General features: G+C 39.3%; 1 protein-coding gene across 1 annotated transcript; it reads right to left on the minus strand.

Moving 5' to 3' along the window:
• Window positions 1-3509: 3509 nt before the first annotated feature.
• Window positions 3510-4448, minus strand: LOC308546605 (olfactory receptor 4F15-like; the record flags this gene model as incomplete). The annotated part of the gene is made up of 1 exon (XM_081115742.1): window positions 3510-4448. The coding sequence occupies one exon, from the start codon at window positions 4446-4448 to the stop codon at window positions 3510-3512; it is 939 nt and encodes a 312-aa protein (XP_080971868.1).
• Between the last annotated feature and the right edge of the window lie 8509 nt (window positions 4449-12957).

The following is a 12957-nucleotide window of genomic DNA, read 5'->3' on the forward strand; positions in this document are numbered from 1 at the left end:
TATTTTTAAACTGGTAACAGCCAAGCAAATGGTAACAGCCCAGAAAAGGAACCCGGGCTAGTTGTTAAATGGATAAAGCCTTTTCAAATAGCATCTGATTTAGTCATAACCATAATCTGGGAGTTGTATTGCAGCTTTTGAAGAAACTGAAATTCAGAGAGGTTAAGTAATTTAGATAACACAGCAAGTAAGTTGGTGCTATTGGGACCAGAATCTCTGAATTTTAACTGCAAATTTTGTGCGATGTTATAGTGTCTTTTATTTTAGATTCTTGTTTTAACAGAAAGACTATGATATTTGGGTGAATAAGGAAATCTATATGTTGAGCATTCCAAATCTGGCCTGCCTCCTGTTTTTGTAAATAAAGTTTTATTGGAACTCAACAAAGTCTATTCATTTATGTGTTGTCTATGGTTATTTCAATACTACAACAGCAGAATTGAGTGGTTGCAATGGAGATCTGCAACCAATCTGAAAAATAATCTGGCCCTTTACAGAAAAAGTTTGCTAACTCCTGATTTACTTGACTAAAAATAAAATCAAGAACATTCTTCAATCTATGGAAAAAAGTATGAAAGCAAGATTTGTGAATTAGAATGTGTAAGTAACAACAGATCGTAAAGATAATTGCTCCTTTTTGACAGTAACCAAAAGGCTGAAATAGCAAAGCAGAAAAAGTGAAAAGGGAGCTATGGAATACAAACAGATAATGAAGCATGGTTTTAACAAATGTACCAATTATAGGGCAGAATAACTTGAAAATAATAGCATGGTTCTCCTGAAAAACACTTATTTACATCATTATTTAACATGTGTGAAAGGTATTATTGGCACAGTAATTTGGGAACTGAAACAGAAGGGTTAATATAATCTTTGATTTCAATACCTTTAATATAAAAGTCTCTCTTTCTAATCAGGAAAGAATGTCACTCTTTCTTCAGTAAAAACAAAATAGACAAGTGCATGGGTGGTGAGGGTCCGTGAACCCTCAGTAGGTAGCCCTGGTTCTGGTTCACGGGGGCGACCTAAGAGGGCCCTGAACTCACCTTCTCCCGTGAACACACCAAATCTACAGGTACATGTGGAACAACTTCCTCTTTAAAAAACCCTAAAAACTGGCTAAATGATTCCTACACGTGGAGCCAGGGAGAGAAGGCCCATATCTTAGCAGGTAGGAGAGGCTGGAACACAATCTCGCCATGAACCCCACACCAGGCACAGCGACCCACAGTGGGGAGGAGCCAAAACCTGGAGCTTCTCCCTGGTGAGGAAAGGGTTTGAACCCCACAAGCACCCCAGCTTTTAAGACCTGCACCTGAGACAAGCTCCCAAGACATCTAGCTTGAAAACCAATAGGGCTCTCACCCACAAAACCATCCAGGCTATCACCATCTGAGAAACTGCTTTTCAGGCTCAGGACTCACCTGCCCCAGGGCCCAGCGTGAAAGCAGCGATCAAGGGCTTTCTGGACTGTTGGGGAGAAGCGTCTTTGATTTTTGCTTGTCTTGGAGCATTAGCCTGAGGGGCAGGCATCCTATCTGGCACACATTTGAGGGCCCACTGGAGCACTTTCCAGACAGACTGGCCAGCACCATCTTCTCTCTCTCCCTCTGCCAAGCTCTGGAGCAGTGATTTTCAACCCATGTGCCACAAGAAATTTTTTTTAATGTTTTTTTTAATTGACTTCAGAGAGAGCAAGGGAGAGGGAGAGAGAGATAGAAACATCAATGATGAAAGAAAATCACTGATCGGCTGCCTCCTGCATGCTCCCTACCAGGGATCGAGTCTGCAACCCCGGCATGTGCCCTGAGGGAATCCAACCGTGACCTCCTAGTTCATAGGTCAATGCTCAACCACTGAGCCAACTCCAGCTGGGCCACAAGGATTTTTAAAGCATGCAATACCTGAATATTTAGTCAGGGACACTGACCTCTTTTCCCTTAGATTGTCAAATTTTAAAAAATGACAACAGCCAACACAACAATAGCCATCTGGTGTGAATGAATCAAAATTATACCCTTTTTTTGGTCAGATCAGCAATATATATATATATATTGTGTGTGTGTGTGTGTGTGCTGCAGTTTGGTAATTAGTTTATGTGTGCCATGAGATAAAAAGGTTGAAAATCACCACTCTAGCGCATTAGTATTTCCCCACAGAGAGTTTTACATGAGTATCTGGTACCCTGGGTTTGTGGCTGCCACCCAGGGAATGCCCCTTGAACACCTGACACTGGTGGCCAGGGGTCTGGCATTCCTGGATCCCAGCAGACTGTAAAAATCAGAGAGACAGTTCTTGGCAGACGACCACCCCCAGTGCACAGCACAGATAGCAGGCTGAAACACACCCCAGTCTTTCTGTGACAGAGGCCTATTTGCCTGTCCTGGAGCTTTGGCCTGAGGGGCAGGCTTCAGGTTGACCCAGATGTAGGGGCGCAGGGACAGACTTGCTCTCAGGGAATAGAGGCGGGCACAAACCACCTCTGCGCTCTCCCTCTGCTTCACTCAGCTCACCATTATCTCCCAGGCAGAAGCTTATATACTCATCTGAAACCCCAATTTTTGCAAATGCCGTCCAGGGGATCGCCTGGCACTGGTGATCAGCAGGGCTTATGCTTGAGGTCCCACAAGGCTGCATATATTTGCATACTTTAAAAGCTGCTGCCTGAAGGTCTGTCTTTCCATCAGCCTGAATCTAGGTGCTGCCTGAGATCCTCTCCTTCTGGGACACTGACAGGTCTTGGCACACCCTCAACCACTGGGAGCCACTCAAAATATAATTGGCTGTTTGTTAGGACAATTACAAAAGTATGGGAAACAACCAAGAGCTAGGGCAGGGTTGAACAATAAGGTTTATCTCCTACATGAAGCCACTTCTTCAAGACTGGTAGAGCCAGGCTGGGTGTGGCTCAGTGGTTGAGCATCGACCTAGGATCCAGGTGATCCGGGTTCGATTCCCTGTCAGGGCACATGCCTGGGTTGTGAGCTCGGTCAATAACTCTCTCATCATGGATGTTTCTATCTCTCTCTCCCTCTCCTTTCCTCTCTCTGAAATCAATAAAGATTTATTTTATTTTATTTATTTTTAATATATCTTTATTGACTTCAGAGAGAGGAAGGTAGAGAGAGAGAGAGAAACATCCATGATGAGAGAGTCATTGATCGGCTGCCTCCTGCACGCCCCAGACTGGGGATTGAGCTCACAACCCAGGCATGTGCCCTGACCGGGAATGGAACCCGGATCGCCTGGATCTTAGGTCGATGCTCAACCGCTGAGCCACGCCCAGCCGGGCTAAAGATATATTTTTTAAAAAAGACTGGTAGAGTTCGCTGTTTTATCTGATGCACAGAAACCACCACTGCCAGTCAGCAAAATGAAGACTCAAAGGAACGTGTTGCAAACAAAAGAACCAGACCTAAGAAAGATGATTCATTCTTCATTAAGGTTGACTATTAGGCACAGAAAATTTATGAGTATCACTTGGAACTTCAGTGTTTCAATAAAGCCACTTAGTGATTTTTTCTAAACCCCATGGTCTGACGGAACACTCTTCTCATTGCCATCTTCATCTCTCTGTTTCTGAATGTATAAATGACTGGGTTTAGAAATGGCGTTAAAACTGCATCAAATATGGCTAGAAATTTATCCAGATGTGTTGCAGGAGAGGGCCACATATAGAAAAAAATCAGTGGCCCAAAGAACAAAACCACCACAATAACATGAGCTGACAGTGTGGAAAGAGCCTTGGCTGAACCACCTGAGGGGTGTTTCTGAAGAGTGGCCAGGAGGAAGATGTAAGAGAGAAGGAGCAAGAAGAAAGCACCCAGGGAAATGAACCCACTGTTAGCAGTGACCATGACCTCCAGCTTATGGGTGTCTGTGCAAGCCAGTTTGATGATCCGGGGTATGTCACAGTAAAAGCTGTCTACTACATTAGGGCCACAGAAGGGCAAGTTTACCACAAATGCCAACTGGGCCGAAGAGTGAATGAGACCAGTGGTCCAGGCAACCACTAAAATCAAAACACACATTCGTGGGCTCATGATGGTCAGGTAGTGGAGGGGCTTACAGATGGCCACATATCTGTCAAAGGCCATGGCGATGAGCAGCACCATCTCAGTGCCTCCAACAGCATGGCTAAAGAAGATCTGAGCTACACAGCCCCCAAAGGAGATGACTTTCTGCTTCCTGAAAAGATCACAAATCATCTTGGGTGCTGCAATAGAGCAAAATATCATGTCAATTACGGAGAGGTTGGCCAACAGAAAATACATAGGAGAGTGTAAATAAGGATCGGAAGTCACGGTGACCATTATGAGGAGGTTTGCCATCATACTAGACATATAAAAAAGACAAGAAAAGAAAAAAAGAAGAAGCTGGATCTCCCAGGAGTTGGAGAGTCCCAGGAGCACAAACTCAGACACCACAGAATGATTGGCTCCATTCATTGACTCAGTTGGTAGGTGCACTCTCCTGTTACCTAAAGGAAGAAAATGACACAACTCAAATTAATACTATTATATTAATACCCTCTATGGAAAAGTATATAAATTTTGGAAGTCAAATATTACCTGAGCATTTCACAAAAATCAAATAACCTCCTGTTGGCCACTGTTGCTGTCATGACATATGACAGTAGTAGAGTTGTCAGGTGGTCTTGCTAGCACAAGGAATGGGGAGTGATCTGGTGGACTGGTGTCCATGGATGCACCTGATGAAACCATAAACAAAGGGCATTCGATACTAAATTGCTTTATCAGTTTGATCAGTGTTAACTGTTCTCTCCCTAGAGGAGTAATAACCAAACTAGATAGGCAAAAGAGGACTATTCCATGACAAAGAGACTGGTAAGGTCCTGTGACTCTGATTTTGTTCCTCAAGCAAGAAATCATCCTACTTTATACTTCCTAAAATATGATTAATTCATTAACAACTAAATCAAATGGTACCTCATCTGTCTAACCTTCCTCATGGCCCACCTATACATCCACGTTTACTTAATGTATTTAGAATTGGTCACATGTCTATTTCTTCCATATGATTATAAACTGTTCAAGGTTATAAATCATTGTGCCTATAATTTTTCATCCCATACGGTATCTTGCAAATATTAGGTAGTGAGAAAAAGATTTTTTTTCTTTAGAGAGGAAGGGAGAGGGAGAGAGAGAGAGAAACATCAATGATGAGAGAGTCGTCATTGATCAGTCAGTTGCCTCCTGCATCCCCCTCCCCCTGCCCACTGGGGATCAAGCCCACAACCCAGGCATGTGCCCTGACTGGGAATAGAACCGAGATCTCCTGGTTCCTAAGTCGATGCTCAATCATTGAGCCATGCCCGACTGGGCGTGAGAAAAAGATTTTAAATAAATGAATGATTGGACTGAAGTAGGTCTTATCTATTAACTCATTTCCTTCAACAAACATTTATCAAGCAGCTACTACATCCCAGGAAGTAGTCTAAGCACTAGGAATATACCCTAGAACAAAATACACAAAAGTACTTGTCCTCGTGGATCTACGTTTTGGCAGGGGAAAAAAGACAATTAAAAAACAAATACACAAAAAGATATATAGGTGTCAGTTGATGATTTCACTCTGGAGAAAAATTGGGCAAGGAAGGGGAATAGGGCAATATGGGGGTGCTTTTATAAAATAGAACTGATAGGAAACATTTTGCTGATAATTTGACTGATCAGAAAATTAAAGAAAGTGAATGAGCAAACCATGAAGGTTTGGGGGTGGGGAGATTCCAGGTAGGGATAACAGCAAGAGTAAAGTGAGTTCACTTGGTCTGAACCTGAGTTTTTTGGGGGCCGGGCAAGGGGAGTGGTGTATGTAGTAGGGCCTTATAAGCCATAGGACTTTGGTTATTGTTCTGAATGAGACAAGCAACTGGAGTTTGAACAGGGGAACAAGAAAATCTGGCTTACGTTGCTAAGAGATCACACTGGCTGCTGCATTGTGAATACACTTTAGAGTCTCCAGGATAGAGCCAGGATTATTACTGCAATAATCCAAGCAAGAAATGATGGCGGGTTAGAAGTAAGGTGATAAAGGTAAAGGTAGTGAGAGGTGGTCATCTTCTGGATGTACTGAGATGATGCATGGTGAAATGTACAGGGCTATAAATACCCCTCACCTTTTAGGGACTGTAAAATAGTGCATGTCATTGCAGAGTTTTCATAAGAAAATAAACAAAAATTATGAAAGGTACTAGTAAATATACATTTAGCCACTAAATTTAATAAGGACACTAGAATAAGGAGGCATTTAAAACTTTAAGAAGAAAATCTGTGGGAAATAAAAAGAAGTCATCTCTAACACAGCAAGTAGAAAGCTATGGAACTCGATATCACAAGAGCAGTACAGGCTGAAATGTTATAATCCAGTAGGAATTTTTGAGTGAAGAGAACAAAATATTCTTTATTTTTTTAAAGCTAAGTCACTGACCTCTCTATACCATGTGACCAAATTATTAACCCAACACACATCCAAAAATGCAAATGAAGAGCAAAATACTAGACCTACAGAATATTAGCTTCTACATTTAGCCATAAAAATCTCAACTCAGTTACTGTCAGACCTGCATGTACCAAAAGACAAAATGTGCCTCTGCTATGGTTGGCTACACTGGCCAACTTATCAAGGGCAGACCAGATTGCATTTGGGCAAAGATGCAGATCAAGCTCCTAAAGAATATATTAGCCACTTCTACTACAATGAATGGCAGATGGCACAAGGAAGCCATTCTCTTTCTGCGTCATGTGCATTTATTCTGCCAAGACATCTAGAACTGTGATAGAAATCTGTATGTACTCAACTGCACACGCCAAAGATGAAAATTGAAATATTACAGCCAAGAGTCAGTTGTACAGCTATTTAAGAAGTTTCCTCTGCTTGTCTAAAAAGTTAGGCAGAGAAAAATTTAATCCTCCTAAGCCTCTCTTTATAGGTATATAACCAGGGTAAATTAAAACTGAAAAATATTTAATTCTGAAAATAAAGAGCTAATAATTGTCAATAGTATAGTAAAACTCTGTTGTCATTGACACCTACTAACGATCAGAGCCTCAGCAAGAAGGAAACTGCAAACCCCTCCCAATTCTATTCATGGCCAATAGGTAAAGAATTCCTAAAGTCAAAGTTTTATAAGACCAAATGAACAGGAAAGCATTTGAAGCAATATTCAAATGATTCCTTGAATGTTAGAATTAAAAGCACATAATTAACCATGACATTCCATCAATACTCTCTCCAAAACCTGAAGCAAGATATGTTTCAATCTAGAATTTGAGAGAACAGCACTGGAGCGTCAATGAATGAAATAATGTAAGCAAAGGATATGTAATGATAAAGGACCTATGTTAACTACTGTGAGCAAGTCAGTACAAACATCTCACACCCAGTAAGATCTAATGGAATATTGTTTAACTATTGCCAACCTTTGTTTGCGGCATAAACTACTAAAGATCTGTGCTTGAAAAATTACTAATATAGAAGTAATAATAACCTCAATTAAAAGTAAATCAAAAAATTTTATTTTAAAAAATACACATTGCCCCCCCCCCCAAAATTTTTGTTGTTGATTACAAATTTCCAGTTCTTTGCATCCTGATCTACATACTGGCTCCTTTTTAATAGTTTAGTATTTAATAACTACTTTCTTAAAAATAGCCTTTATGTTAAATATCTCTACAAGTCATTTCAACAGAAACTACATGGAAGAAAAAGCAACAATAAAGTCTAATTAACCACTTGGCTGAATAATTGACCTGGATGATGATCTATCAGATGAAACAGCAAAAGTCACTACAGTGCAGAAGCCAATCATGAGTTTTAATGAATAATTTCCTGATATATATGATCTCCTTTTGGGAATGAACCAAGAACTACTTTGCAGAAGTATATTAGAATGATCAAAGGTGGGAGCAAAGACAGAATATATCCATAATGCATCCCCCATATGTGCACCTTTCTTATAGGACTTATCAAATGCAGGGAAATATACCCATTTTAGTTTCTCTCATTAAACCAGTGTTCTTACTCAGGATGCTTTACTTCCCCACAGGGGACACTTGGCAATGTCTGGAAACATTTTTGGTTGTCACAACTGGGAGGATCAGAGTTGTTACTGGAATCTAATGGGTAGAGGTCAGGGATGCTACTAAACATCTTACAGTGCTCAGGATAACAGTGTAGCCCCAGCAACAAAGAATTATCCAACCCCAAATGTCAATAGTGCCAAGGCTGAGAAGCCCTGCATTAAAATATAAGTATCTTCAGGGAAAAGTCAAAGTCTTATATATTATTCTATTCCCCCAGGTTCCCTGGCACCATCCCCATCACACGGTGTACCGCTAATTAGTATTTGTTCGATGGGTGAAAGAGCAAGTGGATGGATGAATGGATGGATAGATGGAAGCAGAACCGGATTGAGAGAGGAAAAGATACTGAACAAATGGACAGATAAAGGATGGATGACAGAAAAGCAAAGGAAGAAAGATTTCTAAACAGTTGCTAATAAGTAATTTTTAGAAACACTCTGAGCTAATAATGGCCACACTTCATAAAAATGTAAATTTTATGGAAGAATTAATTATCTCTAGACACACACACACACACACACAATAGCCATATACCTAATGTACTCCCTAATTTGACAGGTAGAATTAGGCTTTTTCTAGGCACCCAAGCAATACATCTTGGAAATAAGATACTAATGTCCCCAATGTTTAAGCAATAAGAAATGACAAGTCTTTCACATCCCTCAAAAAGGTTAATGGAATAAAAAGTGAATACATCTTTTTCTAAGTCATCATTTGAACTGCCAAATCCCTTGCCTGTGCTAAAGACATTACATTGTGCTGACCCTGACTCTCTTCCGTAACTTTAGTTTTACCCTGGAAACCTAAGACACATTTCTAGTACCAAGGTAAAGTCAAAGTTAGTTATTTGCCTTCCTCCACAATCTATAACCCATTATATACTCCCTCACGTGATTCCTTTTCCCTACATTATAACCTACCTAACCACAGCCAAAATTTGATTGATATCTGCACACAGAGATTCTACAACTAAGACAGTTTTTCTGAAACTGAATGGAATATATTAAGTCTAATTTTTTTCCTGTTGTTGTCTTGACTTTCCATATTCCCACCTACCTGTTCTCAGACCACAGCATCTTCAGGGGACTAGAATACGTTGCTAACTGAGCTTCTGCTTGTACCAATACTATGATATAAAAAGCCAAAAGAATTTTAAAAGGCAATTAATTAACAGCACTGGAGAATAGTGACCAGGTGCTGCTCAGAGACCTGGATTTTCTAACTTAGCTCATGTGGTCAAGGGAATTCTCCCTGGAACCCAATTGATTTGGTTAGAACAATTGAAAGAAAAATATTATAATTAGTCACTGGAGATGAAACAAAACTGAGACTGGGTGTTTTAAGAGCATCACCTTTGGCAATTTTACCTGTCAATTCTTACTCACTGATTGGTGGTTTAAAATGAGATAGAATATCCCAGGAGTGTGAAGACATTTAAACAAAATCACATGGATTTTACTATAAATTTCAATCAGCCTAAGCACACATAATGCTGAAAAAGTAGGAAAAATTGCTTGAATATCTTTCATATTTAAAGACAATGGCATGGGAGAGAGTAACAGGGTGAACTGTTTATTCATGTTAGGTGGTCAAGGCAGCTGAGGTCTGAAGGGTGAGAAGGAGCCAGCATGGCAAAGAGGCATTGAGGACCCTTCTAGGAAAAGGAACAGCAGGTCAGGCCTGGAGGCAGGAGGCAGTTGTGCATTTTTTACCCTTCAAAACCTACTCAAAGCTCTCCTTTTCCAGAAACCTCTGAGTATTGACCCCAGTGCATATCAATTCTTCCATATCTTTTTGTCACTTTCAGGATCCCCATCCAAGCAAACCCAGCAAGAAAATGTGCATAAAAATAAAACCAATGAAAGATTTACTTTATAAAAAATGATGCTTTTAAAACAAAGCTAGACCACCTAAAACGAAACTAGACCACCTTCTTACACTATATGCAAGGATAAACTCAAAATGGATTAAAGACTTAAATGTAAGACTCAAAACCATAAAAATCCTAGAAGAAAACAAAGGCAATAAAATCATGGATATTTCTCATAGCGATATTTTTTCTGGCTTATCTCCTCAAGCAAGGGAAACAAAAGAAAAAATAAACAAATGGGACTGCAGCAAACAAAAAGTTTTTGCACAGCAAAGAAAACCATCAACAAAATGAAAAGACAACCCACTGAATGGGAGAACATATTCACCAAGGATACATCTGATAAGGGGCTAATATCTAAAATTTATTAAGAACTCATACTACTCAACACCAGGAAGACAAACAATCCAATTAAAAAAATGGGCAGAGGACCTGAATAGCTACTTCTCCAAAGACGACATACAGGAAACCGATCAATAGACATATAAAAAGATGCTCAGCATCACTATTTGTCAGAGAAATGCAAATTAAAACCACAATGAGACACCACCTCACACCTGTCAGAAAGGTATCATCAATAAATCCACAAACGACAAGTGTTGACCAGGATGTGGACAAAGGGGACCCCTAGTACACTGCTGGTGGGAATGCAGACTGGTGCAGCCACTGTGGAAAACAGCATAGTTTCCTCAAAAAATTAAAAATGGAGCTGCCTTATGACCCAGCAATTCCACTTCTGGGGATTTATCCAAAGTAACCCAAAACACTAAATTTGAAAGAATATATGCACCCCTATAGTCATTGCAGTGTTATTTAAAATAGCCAAGATATGGAAGTAGCCCAAGTGCCCTTCAATAGGCAAGTGGGTAAAAAAAGCTGTGGTACATATATACAATGAATATTACTCAGCCATTAAAAAAAGAATGAAATCTTACCAGTTGCAACAGCATGAATGGACCTAGAGGGTATTATGCTCAGTGAGATGAGCCAGCCAGAGAAAGACAAATACCATATGATTTTACTTATATGTGGAATCTAAAGAACAAAATAAATGAACAAACAAAATTAAAACGGGCTCACAGAAATAGAAAGTGAACTAGTGATTGCCAGGAGGAGAGGGTTTAGGGGACTGGGTGAAAGAGGCGAAGGGATTAAGAAGTACAAAGTGGTATCACAAAATAGTCACGGGGATGTAAGTAAAGCCTAGGGAATACAGTCAATAATATTGTGATAACAGTCAATAATATTGTGATACGGTGTCAGTTGGGGCACTGGAAACATTGAGGGAAACACTATGTAAAGTATATAATTGTCCAACCACTAAGCTGTACACCTGAAGCCAATACAAAATAAAATTAAAAGAAAAATAATTAAAGAAAAATCACTGTAGACTTGTTTGTTTCTGGGTTTCGGCCGTTTGTTTCCAATCCTGGTTTACACAGGGCTGATAGTTTATTCCTCAGTAGTAGCAACAGAGATGGTGAATTTGGTTTTGTGATCTAATCATTATTATTCTCAATGGTGGAACCTATTCTCTATCAGATGACAGATGATAGAAATTTTGGTTTGTTAGTTGGCTTTTGTTTTTTCCAATCTTTTTGTCTGTTTACATCTTTTCTATGTTAGTCTTGTTTCCATTGGAAGTAGAGGTCCCATTAGAGATCCAATGTGAGATTTTGTGTATCTAACTATACTTTTAATTTTTGGTAAATCCGAGTCTTGATCAGTAACTGAAGTTCTGTAACTGACCTTAATATTTTTATGTGTGACTGTGTTTCTATAATCTAGGAGGTTTTTCTTCCATTGTACGAGAGTGAAATCTTTTCCTAATTCAAAGATATATTAATAAATTAAATATAAAGTCTCTTAAAGGAGTTCTATTAGTATTGCTTGATGGAGATTAGTAAGTACTGACTTGAACCTAATATTCTGCAAATTCCTAAAAAATAAAGAAAATGGAATTTCCACTGTTTTATATATGCCATTTTTTAGAGAAAAAAATCTCACGTAAATTAAGGCTCACAGCATTTTTAAAAATTTATCTTTATTGTTGAAAGTATTACAGATGTCCCTCTTTTTTCCCCCCATTGACCCCCTCCACCCTGCTCCCACTTGGTCCCCAGGCCTTCACCACACTATTGTCTGTCCATGGGTTATGCACATATGTATGTAAGTTCTTTGGCATTTTTATATGAAAATTCAAATTCAAATAATCAAAATTAATTCTTGGACAACAGACTGATTTGGTAACTTTTTTTTATAAAATAGCCATAGATCTTCTCCCTGATCTTATCAGAATGGAGTATAAAGAAAGCATTCAGAATTACAAAAAAAAATTGTGTATTCAAACAACTGGAATTATCATTTTGACAGTTTTATAGTGAGTCCACTGAAATATAACTTCTGAGATCCTTAGTTATTTTAAGATTTTGGTTTAGTGTTAGTAAACTGTTTAGTGGAAATTCATTGGATAATTTTTAAATAAGACTGATTATTAAAACATCAGTCATGGTGTGTGTGTGTGTGTCTTTACTTATACCTTTATAGAGTGTCTATATCTTTGGATCATGTTAGTAAATGTGTTTGTTTTTGCTATTCTAAGAATGTTTACTACCTTTAAGAATGCATACCTATGGTGTTTGTGGCAGTAGGAGTTATATTCTGAGTCTTCCTGAGCTTTGTTAGTCTACTGAAATCATTATGACAGACAGTTCTCAGTTACCCACCTTTAGGTTGACAAAGACTCTCTTCTCCTTGACCAAACTTTAGTCAGGTTCCTCTGAGCCCACTTGTCCACTAGGCCTCAACCTGGGGCCCATTGTTGCTGGACTGCATAGCTCACTTTTAGCAATAATGCTGCTGTCAGTTTAGAGAAAATACCTCACTTTTAATATCCAATAAAATTTCTAAAGCCCCACCCTTGATACCTGATCACTTGGCCTGCCCTCAGGAAGAATTCTGTTAGGTCATTTTAACAAGCAT

Source organism: Miniopterus schreibersii, assembly GCF_964146895.1.
Source record: "Miniopterus schreibersii genome assembly, chromosome: 1".
Classification (NCBI taxonomy): domain Eukaryota; kingdom Metazoa; phylum Chordata; class Mammalia; order Chiroptera; family Miniopteridae; genus Miniopterus; species Miniopterus schreibersii.